General features: G+C 33.7%; 4 protein-coding genes across 6 annotated transcripts in view; 1 reads left to right on the plus strand and 3 right to left on the minus strand.

Annotated features, from left to right (window-relative positions):
• The window catches only part of LOC145729705 (uncharacterized), a 74920-nt gene extending 62475 nt beyond the window's left edge, over positions 1-12445 (minus strand). The window contains exon 1 of the mRNA XM_081980565.1: positions 12427-12445. Coding sequence (XP_081836691.1) covers positions 12427-12438 — 12 coding nt within the window. The 5' untranslated portion in view covers positions 12439-12445. The remainder of the gene's footprint in view (positions 1-12426) is intronic.
• LOC145728999 (uncharacterized) lies at positions 1160-4663 on the plus strand. 2 transcript variants are annotated; one of them, XR_014178212.1, is made up of 5 exons: positions 1160-1860; positions 4018-4120; positions 4172-4273; positions 4328-4481; positions 4535-4663. XR_014178212.1 is itself a non-coding variant. In XM_081979596.1 (4 exons), exons 1-4 carry the CDS (start codon positions 1160-1162, stop codon positions 4403-4405), a joined length of 984 nt encoding a protein of 327 aa, XP_081835722.1. In that variant the 3' UTR covers positions 4406-4484. The 2 variants fall into 2 exon arrangements, 1 of the variants encoding a protein (XP_081835722.1); XM_081979596.1 differs by lacking the exon at positions 4535-4663 and having other exon boundaries at positions 4328-4484.
• Positions 4929-10886, minus strand: LOC145728997 (uncharacterized). The gene is given in 18 exon segments (XM_081979595.1): positions 4929-5251; positions 5304-5448; positions 5500-5817; positions 5872-6078; positions 7801-7970; positions 8022-8145; positions 8147-8317; positions 8369-8516; positions 8719-9025; positions 9079-9223; positions 9274-9467; positions 9525-9663; positions 9716-9838; positions 9840-9923; positions 9982-10047; positions 10049-10483; positions 10536-10683; positions 10735-10886. Coding segments are annotated over 18 exon segments (3012 nt in total). The 5' UTR covers positions 10776-10886; the 3' UTR covers positions 4929-5204.
• LOC145729706 (uncharacterized) overlaps positions 11101-21439 on the minus strand; it is a 34581-nt gene continuing 24242 nt past the window's right edge. For both annotated transcript variants that reach the window (XM_081980566.1, XM_081980568.1), the window contains 2 exons: positions 14483-14569; positions 11101-12104 (listed from right to left, as the gene is read on the minus strand). In XM_081980566.1, coding sequence (XP_081836692.1) covers positions 11986-12104; positions 14483-14569 — 206 coding nt within the window. In that variant the 3' untranslated portion in view covers positions 11101-11985. The remainder of the gene's footprint in view (positions 12105-14482; positions 14570-21439) is intronic.

Here is a 21439-nt window from a genome sequence, read left to right on the forward strand (position 1 = left end):
AAATTTACCTACTTACGTTTATACAGAGTGTTTCAAATAAGCGAGTTATGGACGAGTTTCTGAAAAAGTGCACCAAAATGGGAATTTCTGCTTTCGAGGAGGGTGGTCAAAGTATAAGGCTGCTAGAGCAAAAAACAATTGAATATCGATACAATAATTTTACATCAAGTAGGCCTAGAATTTGACGTAGATTCCAAAAATCGAATTTTGGTTTGTTGCTCAAATTTGGCACACCCTGTATACTGATGGATTATCTAGGAATAAGGTATATGCAAATATCTACCAGATTCATATTTTTGGTAGTTTTTTTTATAAAATGAAAATTAAACAAGTTACAAGGATGTTAAAAATTCATTTAATCACCCTGTAAACTACTCCATTGTATTGTCAATAACTCGGTTAATTTGTTGCCCTTGAAATTCTCTTTTGACTTTGACCACCCTGTATAGCGTTTTTACCTAAAACGTCGAAAGTGAGTGAACCCGGCCAATTTTTGCTGCTATGACCATCTTAATTTAGTTTAATTATTGGATAGGTCCACCTCTTATAATAAAACGAGCAAAACATGTTCTTTTATGGTTATTTTTATTTAGACATCATTCACCACGTATCAAGAAAAAGTTTGTGGACAACAAGGTGACTGTTGGTTGTGTATAATTAATGTAACACTAATAGCTTTCTTCCAACTATCCTTTTACTAAAATATATACTATACTAATAACTGTGATATATGCTATAATACATTAGAATTCACCAAAATTTACGTACTTAAAAGCTAAATAAGAGTTACAAATAGCTTTTGTTCCTAAAATGAACAATAACATTATACTTTTTTTAGAAGTTATCCAGGTCAAGCTTTTTAGATATTTTAATTATTAAATTTTTATTTTAAATTCAGTAAAGTACCAAAAGTAATTATTAGAAAATGAAATATTGATGAGGTGAAATAACCTGAGAAACTCTGTGGCTGAGAAAAATAACGACTTACACAGTGATAATTTCTGGAATTATAACGCTTAGAAACACCCAGAGACCGATTTTTTTTTGTATTTATTGATTGTAGAATAACATATAAGGAGCTTATAAAATTCAACTGCTCAATCAAAATTGAGTAGTTCATAATGTCTGAACTGTTTTTATTACATTTCCTCGAATACTGATGGTGATTTGCGGTGTTTGGCGATTACCGTACTTTAAAAGCAAAAAAGTCCAAACAGTATACGATATATTCTCAATTTTCTTACAATTCACGTTCTCCTTAATGTGTCTGTCCATGTTTTTCGAGCTGGTGAATTTGATCAAAACATGGAACGTTCTGAATCTGATCGAATTCAGTCGAGTGGCCCTATCCAGCTATTTATGTATCATCAAAGCACTGGTTTTGCGCAATTCGAGTATTCAAAGAATTATGGTATACATGATTAAAGAAGAACGGAACGTGTTAAGATCGAAACATCAACAACCAAAAGCCCTGTACATGGATACAGTAAAACTCATTAATAGAGTCTCGTTTTTGCTCCTCCTGGTGGTTTTACCTACATTGTTAGCCTTCAGCGCTGACTGTCTTCGTAAAGGCATCATTGATTTTGACGATGCAGTCAAATACGTTTATCTACCATTGATCGATCAGAAGAAATATAAGACAGTACAGCTGACAGTTCAGACAATTTTTATTAATTTAATTGGGTTCTATTACTGTATGACTCAAGCGTTTATGGTCACAGCTATGAAATTTGCCCAAGGGCAATTAGAACTACTACAATTGTATTTTAGGGAGTTTGACTATTACGCAGCTCGACAATCCACCACGGAAATTGCCTATTTGAAGACACTTTTAGAATACCACCAGAAAATTATTCAGTAAGTTAAGTTGGAAAGTAGAGTTTCTATAGGATATCAGAAACTATGTAAAAATACACTTTTTAGACAATTTTTATTATCTTCGATATACAGGGTGGTTCAAATTGATTGTAGGATACTTTTTTTTTTTTTTAAATAATCTGGACAGGTACTATTTTTTTTTTCATTATGGATTAGCGTACAAAAATGAAGATGTATTAGAAAAACTATGCAAAATAAAAAGAAATGTTCAAACAAACCTTTCTTAGAAAAAAGTATGGGCTATCACACGTGCCCCATCAGAATGATCTAAAATTACGGTTTAAAGAATTTAAAGCTGTCAAACTTTTTGAACAGCCCCCGTATTTATCCAGATTATTTTGAAAAACTGAAAAAAAATCTAAATGATTACTTCAAATGGTGAACACGCATGGCAAATTTAATTTCAAGATTTTTTTTCGTCTGGGAATAAAAAATAAAAAATGGTTTTAGTCTTACTGGACCATTTTCAGTGATTCTAGTCAATTTTACAAGTAAAAGCGTTAAAAAACAGTCAAATTTAATAAAATTGACTTGCTAAACTATTTGCAATCATTCTAGTCAATTTTCCAGGTAAAAGCGTTAAAAAACAGTCAAATTTAATAAAATTGACTTGCTAAACTATTTGCAATCATTCTAGTCAATTTTCCAGGTAAAAGCGTTAAAAAACAGTCAAATTTAATAAAAATTGACTTGCTAAACTATTTGCAATCATTCTAGTCAATTTTCCAGGTAAAAGCGTTAAACAAACAGTCAAATTTAATAAAAATGACTTGCTAAACTATTTGCAATCATTCTAGTCAATTTTCCAGGTAAAAGCGTTAAAAAACAGTGAAATTTTATAAAAATTGACTTGCTAAACTATTTGCAATCATTCTAGTCAATTTTCAATGTCAAAACCTTGAAAAACAGTCAAATTTTATAAAAATTGACTTCCTACTGGATCATTTTCAGTCATTCTAGTCAATTTTCCAGGTAAAAGCGTTTAAAAAACAGTCAAATTTAAAAAAAATTACTTGCTAAATTATTTGCAATTATTGTAGTCAATTTTCTATGTCAAAACCTTGAAAAACAGTCAAATTTTTATAAAAATTGACTTCCTACTGGATCATTTTCAGTCATTCTAGTCAATTTTCCAGGTAAAAGCGTTTAAAAAACAGTCAAATTTTAAAAAAATTACTTGCTAAATTATTTGCAATTATTGTAGTCAATTTTCTATGTCAAAACCTTGAAAAACAGTCAAATTTAATAAAAATTGACTTACTGAACCATTTTCAGTGATTCTAGTCAATTTTCCAGGTAAAAGCGTTAAAAAACAGTGAAATTTTATAAAAATTGACTCCCTAGAAGATTTGCAGTATTGTAGTCAATTTTCAAACTTTAAAATCTTGAAAAAAACGTAAAATTAATGACAATTTACTTACTGGACCATTTTCAGTGATTCTAGTCAATTTTACAAGTAAAAGCGTTAAAAAACAGTCAAATTTAATAAAAATTGACTTGCTAACTATTTGCAATCATTCTAGTCAATTTTCAATGTCAAAACCTTGAAAAACAGTCAAATTTTATAAAAATTGACTTACTGGACCATTTTCAGTCATTCTAGTCAATTTTCCAGGTAAAAGCGTTAAAAACAGTGAAATTTTATAAAAATTGACTCCCTAGAAGATTTGCAGTATTGTAGTCAATTTTCAAACTTTAAAATTTTGAAAAAACGTAAAATTTAATGACAATTTACTTACTGGACCATTTCCAGGGATTCTAGTCAATTTTCCAAGCCAAAGCATTAAAAAACAGTCAAATTTAATAAAAATTTACTTGCTAAACTATTTGCAATCCTTCTAGTCAATTTCAATGTCAAAACCTTGAAAAACAGTCAAATTTTAGAAAAAATTGACTTGCTAAACTATTTGCAATTATTGTAGTCAATTTTCAATGTCAAAACCTTGAAAAACAGTCAAATTTTATAAAAATTTATTTACTCACTGGAACATAAAATTTATTTTTAATGTACTTTCCACTCTTGAATTATCGTACAATTAATTTGAACCACCCTGTAGTATAGTTTCGAGATCTCCTAGAGAAACATTCTTCTCAATTCTCAACTAATCATTCTAAACATTTTGACTCAATTTCCAGTTTTGTTGAAACTCTAAACAAAGAAATGCGTTTGGTTATCATTATCGAATTTTTCTTCAGTGCTGTGAACATAGCTTGTTCACTATTCACCTTAATAACTATGGTAAGTTCAAAGTAACGGTTTGACTAAAACTTACTTTGGAACGTATTTAAGGCTACTAATCTAATTGACATTCTGTTCTCCGTCAACTGTTTGGTTTTCTTGCTAGCCCAATTGGCTATACTGTCCTATCTTGGCAATGAAATCTACCAAGCGGTATGCTATTAACAAGACTGATTATTGTTTCCTCTTAAATTTTTTGTGAAGCAGGGTTTGAATATAGCCAGCGCATCATATGAGTTGAAATGGTATGAGAAGAATAGGGAATTCCAAAAAATCTGCTTTTAGTTATTAAAGGTCTCAGAAACCTTTAGTGTTGTCTGTAGGGCCTTTAGGACCTTTGACCAACGAAACTTTTGTCTCCGTAAGTGTTTAATAAGAGTGTTTTTAACGTGGTAATGGTATTTTGTTTTTTAGGTACTCAAGGCTTCGTATTCTTATTTTAATTTAATGACTGGTTATAACTAGTTTGTTTTGTCAATTATTGTAACAATTTTTGTCTGGTGTATAATGAAATTCCTAACGGAAATAAATCAGTGTAATGCATTTTCGACTCCTACAGGAAACGCATCCATTCGTACAATTAAAAAGGGCATTAAGCCTATACGAAAGCGTCACGGTTTGTGAAATCGCGATTCTCCCGGTCATTCAAAACGGCAATTAGTTTCGCCAACTTTATCGTTCACGTACCTCGAAACTTACACCTACTTTGCCGTTTATTTACGCTCAGCTTGGTTTTAGTGCAAAACCATACTCTTAGACGTTCATTCAACTCAAAATTCCTAACTATACATCCTAAACACTAATAGTCTAACTGCTGAATATTTTCTTCAAAACGTTTTTCTGTAAGCCTTAAAGTCATTAAGAGGATATTCTTTTTTAAAGTTTGTCCAAAAATCCATACGTTTCTTAAACGGGTTCTGCTTCATTTCCGCTGTTTCTCTTATTAGAAAGTAGTCAAATTTGCTGGGATCTTCCATTGAATTCCATTCAGGGTGTGGATGTCCAGTCTTAGCAAATTGAGTCCACATTGCCACCATTTTTTTAATCCCGGTAACATCCTCAGGATTGTCAGAGGCAGAGTTATTCAATAAAATAAGGAATCAGCTGAATGAGGCAAACCAGTGGTATTACCTAAAAAATTAACTCCCATCACTCCCATTAACCAATCAACTCATAGACTTACTGTCTACGTTAATAGATTGTTTAAAAGCCTGAATCATTGGAGTTTCATAGTCTAGAACGTAAAAATATACAGGATTTTTGTTGTGCAGCAAGTGGAACTTGGCGGAACTGATAACTCCTTCAGTGATTATAACATCCCCAAACAACTAAAACAACTTCTAATTAACATCCAACCTAAAATTTGCATTACCACCTACATGAGACAAACTTGTGTTTGTTATTTTGTCTTTAAAATAAAACTCTTTCACAGCTCTTTGTGCAATCTCAGAATGATTGCTGATCATCCAAGGAACAGAACACTGTAAAGGATCAAGGCAAGTATTGATTCCTAAAGAGTTGCCAAGGTTTCGGATTAAGCCCTCATTTGAGCACACTCCTAAAATTAGAGGCACATCATTTACAGTCCCACTTCTCAACAATTCCAAAGGGTCTTCAGTAATAAAAGCTGTAGGATTGGAAGTCTCAATAACTGGTCCAAAAGGACGTCTCGTATTAGACTGATCCACACTCAAAGTCTTAAGAAAATTCCATTATTAAAAGTCACTAACTAAATTGCTTTAAGTTGCTACCTGTGGAAATTTTAGGCTGGCTTCAAATACTTCAGTAGTCGAAGCCTGGTTTAATATACTTAAGGCTTCAGACTCATCAGTGACGTTTTTTTGGAGTTTCTGAGCTAGATGAATAGCGTTCTTCTGACCCCAAGCCCAAGGGTTTAAAACGGAGCCACTTTGAATGATGGCTTTGTGGAAAAGGCCTTTTGCACTTGAAGATAATAGCTGTAAATAATATCATTATGTAACTATAGTCACGTGACGTCCAAGATTCTAAGCAAACTGCCACATACAAATCTCTATCAATCCTACTAGATAAAAAAATCTAACTCTTAACTAGTTTAGGGTTAAAAATGCGACGTCAACTGTCAACAATGTCATTTTTTTAGGGTGTCACGTCCTGAAAACTGTCAAAAATGCCCTAATTTCCAGGTCGGTGACGAAATGGGCACAGTCAGAGTGAAACGAACGTCAAATACGCGTTCTCCACGTCAAAGACCGTTAAAATGGCCACTTTGACAGGTTTAAATCCAAATATGGCGGCCGAACGTAGAAGTAGGCCAGGAAACCTTGATTTAGGTAAAATTTCCAAAAAAACGTCCATAACTCGCTTATTTCAAACATTCCGTCTAACAAAAGATGGTTTGAACCACCCTGTAGTCCAAAAATAACCGAGTTACAGGGTGTTCAAGTTTTAGGGCCAAAGTGCTTTTAAACCAGTTTTAGAGAAAGAAAAGAAAAAAGATCATATTCTAAGCTTTCCAAAAATATCCTTACGCGTGTTGATTGAGTGCACCGTTTGGCTACCAGTGGTCGTCCTAGACAAAAATGTCACTTTTTTGACACGGGTCGCTTTGATCTCAAATAACTCGCTTATTTGACAACTGACGTCAAAATGTCACTGAAGCAAAAATATAGTACGGAGTCTAAGCTTTCTGAAAATATCCCTACACGAGTTGATTGGTTGCATCGTTTGGCCGCCAGAGGTCGTCAAAGTTATGCTAGACAAAAATGTCACTTTTATGACACGGGTTGCTTTGATCTCAAATAACTCGCTTATTTGACAACTGACGTCAAAATGTCACTGAAGCAAAAAGATAGTACGGAGTGTAAGCTTTCTGAAAATATCCCTACACGAGTTGATTGAGTGCACCGTTTGGCCGCCAGAGGTTGTCAAAGTTATCCTAGACAAAAATATCACTTTTATGACACGGGTTGCTTTGATCCGCCGCCAAAGTAACCACTGATACATTTTTTCGTCGTCGTCAAAATTCGTTTTTAAAGCGAAAAAAATTGCTTGTTTCACCCTGTTTGGTTGGAGTTAGGCGGTTAATTTTGGTTTGGTTGGATTCCCCACCCTCGATTTAGTCTAAAACGAGTCCAAACGCGATTTTGTGCAATTTTGGCCAAATTGTCCAAAACCACCCTTTCCTCGTTTGGTTCCGGTTAAAAACGCTTGAGATGCATTATTGTTAATCTGTCACTTTGACAGCTAATGACGTCAAAACCAGTCTGATTTCACTAGGCTTGATGGTACTCATTTTCGACTAATTTGGGGACGGGGAATCAATTCCAGCTGTCAAAATGACAGTAGCTGTCACTCAGTTCGAGAAACTGGCGATTTGTGGAGATATCAAAAAAGTGATTTCACCAATGGATTGGGCGCCCCAAAATTAGTCAAAAACCACCCGTCACTCGTTTTGTTTAGATAAAAAACGCTTGAGATGCATTATTGTTAATCTGTCATTTTGACAGCTAATAACGTCAAAACCAGTCCGATTTCACTAGGCTTGATGGTACTCGTTTTCGACTAACTTGGGGACGGGGAATTCATTCCCGTTGTCAAACTGACAGTAGCTGTCACTCAGTTTCCTTTATACTAGTCTTTTTTAGGAAATTACAATAGTGTGCTCAAAAACCTAAATTCTAGACTTCTTTGTTACTTGCCATAAATTGGACTGAAGCTCCTCCAGCACTGATGCCAAATATAGTAACATTATCCGGGTCTCCATTAAATTTGGAAATATTTTCTTGCACCCACTTCAAAGCTAAACGTTGGTCCTTAAGCCCAGCATTTCCAGGTACATCCAAACTTACATCATCCAAACTCAAAAATCCTTTAAACTTACCAAATTAAATAACAACTTGACAATGGTGTCAACTCTTACCAAAAACTCCCAGTCGGTAATTAATAGTAACTAACACCACATCTTCAGTCAGCAAAGCTTCTGATTGTTGCATTTGTTGGGTACCACTACCAAGAACGTAACCACCAGCATGGAACGCCACCATAAACCGGTTTCAAACCAATTTTCACCATTCCAGGTAAAGTCTGAGTGAAAACGTTTAGATACAAACAATCCTCAGAACCCATCAACCCAGTTTTAGGTGTATATTGCATACAAATAGCACCATCCTGGGTGCAATTTTTGGTACTAATCCAAGGTTCAGCAGGTTGAGGTGCCTGATTTTTGATTTCATTTGTTACAGCATTATTGAAAGTTGACTCACATACTTTAAATCTCAAAGAATTTATGGGCGGTTTCGAATAGGGAATTCCTAGAAATTTGTAGAAGATATCACCATTTAGGTTGGTAGCAGTTGTTCCACGTATGGTTCCTTGTTTAATGGTTACTTCAGGATTATCTTCATTTGTACAACTTCTAGAAATAACTAAATTTTTATTTGTATTCTTCCACAATTAACATTGTACTCCGCTAATTTAGTACCGTCAAGTACCAAATTTCTGTCAGAGAAAACTGAGGGTGTAATGAGGTTTTGAAATAACCAAAAGTCTAAGAAGTGCTATAATGAAGATATATTTTCCCAAGAATCAAAGTGAACTTCACTTAAAACAAGACTTACACTTTTTCATAAGCTCTAAAATTCAATGGATAATCCTGTTTCAAACTTTCCCAAAATTCCATACGTTTTCTGAAAGGCCCTTGTTTCATTTCCGGTAATTCCTTTATATGAAAGTAATCAATATTGTTGGAATCTTCCACTGGGTTCCATTGAGGATGTGGATGACCGGTCTTGGCAAAATCAGTCCACATTTTCACCATTTTTCTGATAGCTTTCCGGTCTTCTTCTACAGTTACTATATTATCGATAATTTGGGTTTTGAATAGGAAAAAGTAGTCGGAAGCGTGTGGGAGACCGTGAGTTTGATCTGAAACAAATTTCTTCTTGCTTGATGTTACTGAATTGGTTCCTCTCACTTACTGTCCAAATTAATTGCTTGCTTAAATTTTCGGATCATAGGAGTTTCATAGTCCAGAACGTAAAAGTGCATTGGACTTTTACTATTTTTGAATTGTAATTTTGCAGAACTCAGCACTCCTTCAATTATGATAACGTCACTGAACAACTGAAATATTTTATGTAGTAAACTAAGCAAAAAAAAACAAAAATACTAACATCCTGAATACTGGCTTTAGTACTGTTGTCTTTGAAGTAAAACCCTCTAACTTTTTCCTGAATATCCTCAAACTGCTTTGAGTCTCTGCTCACATTCATCATCCAAAGTACTGAACACTCTACAGGGTCTAGACATCTATCCCCTCCAAAAAAGATGCCGATATCTTCAATTAATCCCTCATTTGAACACACTCCTTAAAAACTTCCAAATAATCTCCCCTGGTTTTGATATCCTAGAGTATTTTACAGACCTACTAGTAAGGAAACATCATTTACAACTCTATTTTGCAATAACTGTAAAGGGTCTTGGGTAATAAAAGCTGTAGGATTTGGTTTCTCGACGACAGGTCCAAATGGTCTTCTTACATGGGATATGTCTACATTAACAACCTTAAAATTGAACTTTAGTTATAGGAGGAGTTGTATAATGTACCACTAATACTCCTGGAAATTGCAGGCTGGATTGGAAAACTTCTTTGGCTGAAGCATTTATTAAAATCTTCAAAGCTTCAGCTTCATTGGTGACGTTTTTCTGAAGTTTCTGAGCTAGTTGGACGCCATTTTTTTTGACCCCACGCCCAAGGGTTCAGAACTGATCCGCTTTCGATTATAGCTTTGTGAAATAGACCCTTAGCACTTGAGGATAACATCTGTATTTTAAATTTCAGCTACTTGGTAAAACAAAACCTTACTAATTGCAGATCTTACCATAAATTGAACCGAGGCACCTCCAGCACTAATTCCAAACACAGTAACATTATCAGGATCCCCGTTTAAATTTTAGAATATTCTTTTGCACCCATTTCAAAGCCAGAATTTGATCTTTAAGTCCAGCATTACCAGGAACTTCCAAATCCACATTGTCCAAACTCAAAAACCCTATTTTTTTTCTTACAACATCTGTAAAGTCAATAGTGATGACACTTCTTACCAAAACGCCCAAACGATAGTTTATGGACACCAGAACGACATCTTCAGTCAGTAAATACTCTGCAGGTTGCATATCCTGAGTACCACTACCAAGAATGTAGCCTCCAGCATGGAAGGCCACCATCACAGGTTTTAAATTTTTAGCTTCTTCTGGGAGGGTTTGAGTGAACACATTCAGATAAAGACAATCTTCTGACCCGAAGAATTCTCTTTGTATGCATGTTGGAGAATCTTTAGTGCATTCTTTGGTACCGATCCACGATTCGGTGGGTTGTGGAGCCTGATTATTTTGAGTTGTTAGCCAAAGTACCAGGATTTCTTTTAATACATACTTTGAACCTTAAGGAACCTAGAGGAGGTTTGGCGTAGGGAATTCCCAGGAACTTGTAGAACGTCTCTCCATTTAGGTTAGTTCCTGTAGTTCCACGAATAGATCCTTGGCTGATTGTCAATTCAGGATTGATTTGATTAGCTGAGACTCTGAAAACGTCACTTTAAACCTCTAGTTTGTAAATAAAGTAGATTACGCACAAATTTGCAGCTAAACCGGTAATAATAAGTATTAAAACCATTATATAGTTTGTCTGACCTCAAATATCAGTGAAGCACTGCCGTATGTTGTTTGTAATAATAATCTTTTAAAACCGAATATTGTAGAAAGTTATACAGCCTTGAACGATGTTGTTTTAACTAGAACTCGATATCGATTTACCCTTGATGATTAGTTCCACTGTCAATACCAAAAAATACTAACAATGTAGTTTTATTGAAAATTCAGGGTAATTTATGTAGTAACAGTGGAAAATGAATCCAAAACAGAAAAATCTACTTGTTTTGATTAAGCAGTAAATTTTTTCTTTAAAGGTTCCAAGAAGTAACAAAAAACAGCAACAACACTTCTTTTATAAAACGTTTATTATATGTTAAAGTATAAATTACGATAGTATAACTAAAGTTCTAAAAAGCTGTTAAACTAATAACTAATACTAAAATTTCTTAATAGAATATACGAAGTAATCTCTAAAAGATTCGTGCGAATTGCTTCCTATAAATAATAATTGCTATTTAATAACAATATCGACAGAAAATAGTACGATTTCAAGAAAAGTGCTTTTAAATAATCATACAGGTGTGGTAAATCCAAAACCGACCATAGGAAAACCGTGTAACTGACAGAGAAACGTAGATAATTGCATGCGCGGGACAAAGACAGTAAACGAAAAAATACCAAGTAGGCCATATTTTCAGTACGCTGTTGCCAAAATCCAATACCGTCGACAAAATGTATTGGATTGGTATTTGCGCAACAGCGCACTGAAAATATGGCCTACTTGATATTTTTTTCGTTTTCTGTCTTTGTCCCGCGCATGCAATTATCTACGTTTCTCTGTCAGTTACACGGTTTCCTATGGTCGGTTTTGGATTTACCACACCTGTATAGGTATAGCAAAAGTCAAAGTAAACTGTAAGTTACACCGTTTCACGTCATGTCATTTTAATTTGATTTTTGCTATAGTTTGTCAGTTAGTCGTTTCATCTCTAATTATATAAATTTAACACACTCTTTAGAAATGTTTAAGCCTAGTTAAACAAACGAGCCATAATAAACCATCATACAAAAAAACGCCGTTTGCTACTTAGCTATAAACTTGGATAGGCCAAGTTTAACCAAGTCGAATACAGGGTGGTGTCCAAAAGTGTTCCTAAGGGAAAATCCGTGTCAAAAAAAAAAAAATCGCGCTGGTTATCCTAATAACGTCGAATAGTATCCTAATCCGGAATTTACGCGTGTCCGTTTCTGGCCTCGCTTTTAATATAGATGGTCGAATTATTGTCTAGTTTAGTTGGAGATTCGGTCGGGCTGGCTATTATGTAGGTCTCTCCAGTCACTGGATTACGTTCTGGAACAATAAGAAATACTCATTAATCATTATTACCTCTTAGTTTGTGATTCTGTGTGATCTAACAATCACAAACTATCAGCATTTCTGTAACAGTAAAATAACAGCCTAAAGATGTGGCAAATCAAACATCTTAGTTTGTTTAGAAAAAAAGCCGCTTAATTGTCGAATTTAATTATATACAACAAGAGAAGAGCTGAACGCAATTTGCCTTTCTTCAAAGTAACATTTAACACCTGCCTGCAGTATTTACGCGCTGCATCAGTAAAATAGAGGCCATTTGTTAAAAGAAGAAAAAAAACAAACATCGAATACTGTAATTTAAATAGCGCATGAGACGTTTCTCTTATTTCCAACATCCTCACAAATAAAAGTCTTATTTATTGATGTGCCGAAGCTACCGATAGATTTTACGGTTTAGTGATTTCTATGCTTTCTGCACAAACTGTCAGGTGTCCCACATAGTATTATGTTCGTCTTATTACAACTTCACATACGTCACGTTTGTCATCCGATGGCTTTCACTGATTTTCATGTAAAGGTAAAACAAAAAAATCACGAAAAAACGCTATAATTTAAGATTTTAGCTTTGTTTTATTAACCTTAACAGTGAACCATGAACAATGTAATGTAATTAGGTTTCAGATTATTATTAATTGTGACGAAAATTGTTAAATACCTCAAAAATCCATTGAAGCATCGTTTTAAGTCTTCTGGTCCAACAAATGATAATAGCAAAACCAGCTCAGACAATTTTTTTAAGTAAGTTTAATTTAGGTTAGATATGTCACAGTCATAGATACAATCCTACAGTGACGAATATAATGAGTGGTCAAATTACATCCAATTTGACAGAAAATTCAAAATGGCGGCCTGGAACGCCATTTCATCTGTCATTTATTGAAACTACGTGAAATTTCCTTTAAAATTAGGTGCAAGTCAATATTTTGACAGAAAATACAAAATGGCGGTCTGGAAAGCCATTTCGTCTGTCATTTATTGAAACTACGTGAAATTTCCTTTAAAATGAGGTGCAAGTCAATATTTTGACAAAAAATTCAAAATGGCGGCCTGGAACGCCATTTTGTCTGTCATTTATTAAAACTACGTGAAATTTCCTTTAAAATGAGGTGCAAGTCAATATTTTGACAGGAAATACAAAATGGCGGCCTGCGACGCCATTTTGTCAGTCATTTCTAGAAACTACGTGAAATTTCCTTTAAAATGCGGTGCAAGTCAATATTTTGACAGAAAATTCAAAATGGCGGCATGGAACGCCATTTTGTCTGTCATTTATTGAAACTACGTGAAATTTCTTTTAAAATGAGGTGCAAGTCAATATTTTGGCAGAAAATTCAAAATGGCGGCCTGCGACGCCATTTTGTCTCTCATTTCTTGAAACTACGTGAAATTTCCTTCAGAATGAGGTGCAAGTCAATATTTTGACAGAAAATTCAAAATGGCGGCCTGGAACGCCATTTTGTCTGTCATTTATTGAAACTACGTGAAATTTCCTTTAAAATGAGGTTCGAATCAATATTTTGACAGGAAATTCAAAATGGAGACCTAAAATGCCATTTTGTCTCTCATTTCTTGAAACTACGTGAAATTTCCTTCAGAATGAGGTGCAAGTCAATATTTTGACAAAAAATTCAAAATGGCGGCCTGGGACGCCATTTTGTCTGTCATTTCTAGAAACTACGTGAAATTTCCTTTAAAATGAGGTGCAAGTCAATATTTTGACAAAAAATTCAAAATGGCGGCCTGGAACGCCATTTTGTCTGTCATTTATTAAAACTACGTGAAATTTCCTTTAGAATGAGGTGCAAGTCAATATTTTGACAGAAAATACAAAATGGCGGCCTGCGACGCCATTTTGTCTGTCATTCCTAGAAACTACGTGAAATTTCCTTTAAAATAAGGTGCAAGTCAATATTTTGACAGGAAATTCAAAATCGAGGCCTGAAACGCCATTTTGTCTCTCATTTCTTGAAACTACGTGAAATTTCCTTCAGAATGAGGTGCAAGTCAATATTTTGACAGAACATTCAAAATGGCGGCCTGGAACCGTAAAAAATACAACATTTTTATTTGTCAAGTTACAGTTGACGTCTCGGTGTCATTTTATGTTAAAATTTCCCGGAAAAGACGCTGGTGCAGTCGGTTTTTTGATATCTCAAAAACTAACAGAGTTAGAGCTAAAATTTAGAGAGCGAAAGAGATCCGTTGGCCAAGGACGGTAAACAGTACTAAAGGATTGCTTAATCCCATAATTTGTCGACCTTATCCATGAGTAAAAGTGATTTTTTAACCAAGCTAGTTAGGTTAGGTCTTTTACTATTTTTCTGCTATAACAAATGTCATTTAATGACTCTCACCTTTGAAAGCTTTGGTCTTCGGTTTGGCAGGCTTGGCGTCCCAGGACGAAACTCCGTTTCCAGTTACTGGATTTCTGTGAGTAACATCTGAAAATATGTTACAAAAATATTAAAATTACTGTTCAATACATCAATAAGATGTTTTAATGCTTCAGAAGTGGAATATGAAATAAGAAGTAATTTTGCTTAAACATTACGTGTGAATGAAAATCAACGCCATTTGCATATACTAGAAAAAGTCCAATATGATTGTTAAATTCCTAGGTGTGTGAAAGCCATTATAACTGTACTAGTAATATTAGCACAAAAAAGATAAAAAACACACGCATCTTCGTTTATCAACCATCTTAAATTGCAGGAAATGAGCTATAAAAATAAGCACGTGAATTTATGCGAAATTTCACTCGATCCATTAAATTTCCTGGACAAATGGATGCTATTGCCAATCCGGTCACCAATTTCCGGTCCGAAAAACCTTCCGTAATTTCCGAGTGGGCTTATTAACTCAAGCTTGCCCATTTCGTAGTATATTGGTTTAAGAAATAAGTGGAAACACTTGAACGGTTAATTTAATGGAAAGTTATAGAAAATCGGACCCTATTCGGGGCAAACCACATAAAACACAGGCGCTGAAGAACTGATCCAATTAGGATTTTATAATTACTTAACAATCGCGCTTATTCGTGCCGCAATTAGAATCGTTTCAAGTAAACAGTTATTTGCGGCTTTTTTTTCCGACCTGAAATTATTTCGTCGTTGACCCGATGATAATTAGTATTTTTGTACATTTTTTTTGATTGGGTCCAGTGGTCATCCGGTGCAGCAGGCGTCCTATCAACACTATCATTAGAGATATTAGTACTTGTCGCCGAATCACTGAGCTGTTGAATGAGAAAGCATCGTCGCGGAAAATAAATTCTTGGTCACACCTGGTTGGACAAATATGATAAAACAGTTCAAAAAAGGAAAAAAAATGAATATCATTATGTTTTACCACCTGCATCTACTTTGATTTCAACTGTATTGTGACATTTTGTCATGTATAATGTTGTCATTGAGTTGTCACTAAAAGTTTTCTTGCAAATAGCTTCTTTCTGAAGCTGTTTAGGCCAAAATACAATTTTTTAGTGATTTAGTGGGGAATTGAATTCTCTACAAGTTTCTTGACATTTTCCTGAATTTTGCCAAGTAATCGAGTTAAAAATTATTTTAAAAATTATATTATTATAATTTTGTAATAAAACAAAAATTTTATTACAAAGTTTACAAGGAATTAAAAAAACACGTGACCGATGGATTGGAGCAGACTGGAATGGTCACGCGACTCAAGAAATGTCAATGATATTGGTTGCCCTAAATTTATGGTGTTTTCAATTAAGCTATGAAGTAGGAGCGAATAAAGGTTGTTTTTAATGCAATTCCTATCTTTGTCTGTCATATTGTGAAACGTCAATCCAAACAAAGAATGTTTGGTTAGTTTTGCTAGAAAAAGTAAGATTTTGAGATTTTTTTCTTTTTTATTCCTTTTTTTTAGTTACATTAGCAACGTTGAAAAACAAAAGGTTTAAATTTCGTAACTAGATATTCTAGACACTTTATATTGGTTAGGTTAGGTTAGGTATTACTATTATCAAGTAGTTCTGAAAAATTCATGAGCAGGAATGCATCAAGCAGTTTCTGAGATATCTCAGAAAATGTGGTTTTCAGTGCAAATTACTGGACCAGTTAACTGATGGCCGGCCACTCAACGTCCAGTATTTCCGTTAGTTTAAAAGTTCTGAAAAAATTGGGACACAGCCTCAGAAGGGCAATAGTCAATTGCCCTAAGTTTTTAAAATCATAACACCAAAACATACATTTTGAGGACAGTTGGTGACATGCAAGCAATTTTAGGGTTTGAGGCGGTTTCAGAGTTTTGACAGCTGTCAAATTTGACACATTTGTACCCCACAATTTAAACAATAGAAACCTGAAAAAATTGTTTTGATCACTCAAGTAGTTTCGGAGAAAACCACCTTCAAACCAGACTGCCTTTTGCCCATAGACAGGTATATGAATTAACGTTCTCTTAGTATCTCGGAAACAGTTAAAGCGATTGAACCTGCATTTACTTTGATTTCAACTGTATCGTTAAATTTTGTTATGTTCTTTCTGAAGCTATTTAGGCCAAAATACAATTTTTTTGTGATTTAGTGGAGAATTGAATTCTCTACAAGTTTCTTGACATTTTCCTGAATTTTGCCAAGTAATCGAGTTGAAAAAACAAAAATTTAATTACAAAGTTAAGTTTACAAGGAATTAAAAAAACACGTGACCGATGGATTGGAGCAGACTGAATGGTCACGTGAAATGTCAAAGATATTGGTTGCCCTAAATTTATGGTGTTTTCAATTAAGCTATGAAGTAGGAGCGAATAAAGGCTGTTTTTAATGCAATTCCTATTTTTGTCTGTCATATTGTGAAACGTCAATTCAAACAAAGAATGTTTGGTTAGTTTTGCCAGAAAAAGTAAGATTTTGAGCTTTTTTTTATTACATTTTTAGTTACATTAGCAACGTTGAAAAGCAAAAGGTTTAAATTTCGTAATTAGATATTCTAGACACTTTATATTGGTTAGGTAACGTAATTCTGAAAAATTCATGAGCAGGAATGCATCAAGCAGTTTCTGAAATATCTCAGAAAATTTGATTTTCAGTGCAAATTACTGGACCAGTTAACTGATGGCCGGCCACTCAACGTCCAGTATTTCCGTTAGTTTAAAAGTTCTGAAAAAATTGGGACACAGCCTCAGAAGGGCAATAGTCAATTGCCCTAAGTTTTTAAAATCATAACACCAAAACATACATTTTGAGGACAGTTGGTGACACGCAAGCAATTTTAAGGTTTGTGGCGGTTTCAGAATTTTGACAGCTGTCAAATTTGACACATTTGTACGCCACAATTTAAACAATAGAAACCTGAAAAAATTGTTTTGATCACTCAAGTAGTTTCGGAGAAAACCACCTTCAAACCAAACTGTCTTTTGCCCATAGACAGGTATATGAATTAACGTTCTCTTAGTATCTCGGAAACAGTTAAAGCGATTGAACCTGCATTTACTTTGATTTCAACTGTATCGTTAAATTTTGTTATGTTCTTTCTGAAGCTATTTAGGCCAAAATACAATTTTTTTGTGATTTAGTGGAGAATTGAATTCTCTACAAGTTTCTTGACATTTTCCTGAATTTTGCCAAGTAATCGAGTTGAAAAAACAAAAATTTAATTACAAAGTTAAGTTTACAAGGAATTAAAAAAACACGTGACCGATGGATTGGAGCAGACTGAATGGTCACGTGAAATGTCAAAGATATTGGTTGCCCTAAATTTATGGTGTTTTCAATTAAGCTATGAAGTAGGAGCGAATAAAGGCTGTTTTTAATGCAATTCCTATTTTTGTCTGTCATATTGTGAAACGTCAATTCAAACAAAGAATGTTTGGTTAGTTTTGCCAGAAAAAGTAAGATTTTGAGCTTTTTTTTATTACATTTTTAGTTACATTAGCAACGTTGAAAAGCAAAAGGTTTAAATTTCGTAATTAGATATTCTAGACACTTTATATTGGTTAGGTAACGTAATTCTGAAAAATTCATGAGCAGGAATGCATCAAGCAGTTTCTGAAATATCTCAGAAAATTTGATTTTCAGTGCAAATTACTGGACCAGTTAACTGATGGCCTGCCACTCAACGTCCAGTATTTCCGTTAGTTTAAAAGTTCTGAAAAAATTGGGACACAGCCTCAGAAGGGCAATAGTCAATTGCCCTAAGTTTTTAAAATCATAACACCAAAACATACATTTTGAGGACAGTTGGTGACACACAAGCAATTTTAGGGTTTGTGGCGGTTTCAGAGTTTTGACAGCTGTCAAATTTGACGGAGAAAACCAAAATTCAAATTAGTATCTCAGAAACGGTTAAAGCGATTTTAATAATTTTTGGGTCTGTCAGTTACAATTACTCGATGTGATTCTGCATTTACTAATGAAATTTTCCAGCATTTTAATAGGCCAATTTAGTTAGTTTCTAATGGAGAGAGTACGTTTAAAAAAAAAAAAAAACAATAATTATTTTAATAAGGAGTTTGCAGTAAGTATTTTGTTAAAATGAGTGTGCGTGTGCAATGATACATAATATTTAAGAAAAATACAGGCAACCAGTTCCGATGGGATCACTTTACCAGTCATTAATAATAATTATCGTGATTTTGCAAAAGCAGCAAAGCTGAAACTAAACAGGTAGATCGTACTAGAATAATGCTAATCAGCATAACGATACAGTTACATGGAAAAATAAGGCTTCTTACAAACTCACTTGTGATATTAATTGCAAAAGCATCGTTTAATTGAATCTCGAACAGGAAATTAAACTAATTTTATAGCCTAGTATATCATGTCTAGTTTAAATTGCAAACTAGTTTAATTAAAAGGGAAAAATGTATGATAGGGAACGAATATATGATTGCCTCCCAGTTTTAGATTTTCCAATCGTAATGACTCAAACAATTTACAATAAAATTATGAATAATTAAACCTTTAATTGAATGCTAGTGAGGGCAAATTGTTTAATTTGCAGACAAGACAAAAGGAAGGAAACACTAAACAGTTTGAGACAAAATATCTCAGAAACTACTTGTCGTATTCAATTAATTTTGATGTCTAATGAAAGTTTACAATTTTCTTTAAGTGGAAAGCTGTTTTATCACCCTGCACATTTTTTTACTTGTATGTAAACATGCTATTAAATCTTCTTAAAGTTATTAAAGCTTTCTAATTGGGTCGAATATTACCGGAAAATTCCTTACAGATTTTTAAGGGAAAGTTGCGTGTACGTTATGCCGCACTTTTTCCTTCAGGATAATTACCATTCGAATGCAGCCGTGATAAATGATTTCCCACCTACCTGCCATAATAATTGCAGACCATCGTCGAGACGTATTTGTTATTTAAACACACCTTTACAACAATTACGTTCGGCTTTTAGATGTCTAATTTAATGCACGACGTCTTGTTATAAGCGAAAGTAAACTGTACTCTCCGGTTCAAGAAGAAAAATCAGAAAAGATGAAATATAGGTGAAACTCTGTTAGTACAGAAAAATTGTTTTTTTTTCGTTTTTTCAATGAAGGTGGACGACCTAAAATTATCAGACAAGCAAGTTAAAAGCCTAAAGCCGGTTGTAGGTGTATTTTAAATACCAAATCGATATTTTCACGTCGCCTTATTCATGATTCATCGATTTTGGGTATGTCAACCCTATAAAATCTCAATTGATTTTAGACAAACTGTATGATAAATAAAAAAGAATACGATTTCAGTATCACAAATAAGATACAAGAACTAATTTACAAGAAAATAATTATTGCAGTAAACACTTATCAGATTTAACCCATTCATCATTTTATACTTAACTTAATACATTAAGAATTTAATTTTTAATCTTAAAACAGTCACGTGACTTTAAAAATTTCAGTCTAAACGTAAAAACTGACTGTTAACAGTCACGTGTGGTTCAGTGTTTAAAACTAAAAAACGTCAAGTGATCTTTGAAATTAAATTTCATGATTGAAAATAGTCACGTGACCGTTTGCACTTTAAAAGAAGTCACGTGATTTTCAAAATATCAGTTTAAACTCAAAAACGGTCACGTGACCTTAAAAAATAAATTTGATGATTGAAAATCGTCTCGTGACCATTTTCATCGTAAAAAGAGTTACGAGACTTTCAGGAATGGTTTTGACGTATAAAAAAAAGTCAAGTAATCTTGAAAATTAAATTTGATGATTGAAAATAGTCACGTGACCGTTTGCTTTTTAAAAGGAGTCACGTGATTTTCAAAATATTAGTTTAAGGTCAAAAACGGTCACGTGACCTTAAAAAATAAATTTGTTGATTGAAAATCGTCTTGTGACCATTTTCACCGTAAAAAGAGTTACGAGAATTTCAGAAACGGTTTTGACGTTAAAAAAAAAGTCAAGTAATCTTTAAAATCAAATTTCATGATTGAAAATAGTCACGTGATTTTCAAAATATCAGTTTAAGCTCAAAAACGGTCACGTGACCTTAAAAAATAAATTTGATGATTGAAAATCGTCTCGTGACCATTTTCACTGTAAAAAGAGTTACGAGACTTACAGGAACGGTTTTGACGTTAAAAAAAAAGTCAAGTAATCTTTAAAATCAAATTTCATGATTGAAAATAGTCACGTGATTTTCAAAATATCAGTTTAAGCTCAAAAACGGTCACGTGACCTTAAAAAATAAATTTGATGATTGAAAATCGTCTCGTGACCATTTTCACTGTAAAAAGAGTTACGAGACTTACAGGAACGGTTTTGACGTTTAAAAAAAAGTCAAGTAATCTTGAAAATTAAATTTGATGATTGAAAATAATCACGTGACCGTTTGCACTTGAAAAGGAGTCACGTGATTTTCAAAATATCAGTTTAAGGTCAAAAACGGTCACGTGACCTTTAAGATTCCGTTTTGTGGTTTAAAAGCGTCTTTAGACTTTTAAGAATACATTTTATGATTGAAAATTGTCATGTAGACATTTTCAATGTAAAAAGAGACACATGGTTTTAAAAATATCAGTTGTAACTGAAGAACGATCACGTGACCATTCAAATAATATTTTGACATTTAAAACGGTCACGTGATCTTCAGGATCCGTTTTGACGTTAAAAGAAGTGTTGTAACCTTTTAAAAATAAATTTGATGATTGAAAATCGTCTCGTGACCATTTTCACTGTAAAAAGAGTTACGAGACTTTCAGGAATGGTTTTGACGTTTAAAAAAAAGTCAAGTAATTTTTAAAATTAAATTTCATGATTGAAAATAGTCACGTGATTTTTAAAATATCAGTTCAAGCTCAAAAACGGTCACGTGACCTTAAAAAATAAATTTGATGATTGAAAATCGTCTC

Source organism: Ips typographus, linkage group LG5, assembly GCF_016097725.1.
Source record: "Ips typographus isolate SLU linkage group LG5, UJ_Ityp_2.0, whole genome shotgun sequence".
NCBI lineage: Eukaryota > Metazoa > Arthropoda > Insecta > Coleoptera > Curculionidae > Ips > Ips typographus.

Excerpts from the sequence above, each read along its gene's own strand:
- LOC145728999 (XM_081979596.1), top strand. The coding sequence starts at position 1,160 with ATGGTGATTTGCGGTGTTTGGCGATTACCGTACTTTAAAAGCAAAAAA. Across the intron at positions 1,861-4,017 it reads TACCACCAGAAAATTATTCA|TTTTGTTGAAACTCTAAACA; the intron begins GTAAGTTAAGTT and ends CTCAATTTCCAG. Across the intron at positions 4,121-4,171 it reads TATTCACCTTAATAACTATG|GCTACTAATCTAATTGACAT; the intron begins GTAAGTTCAAAG and ends AACGTATTTAAG.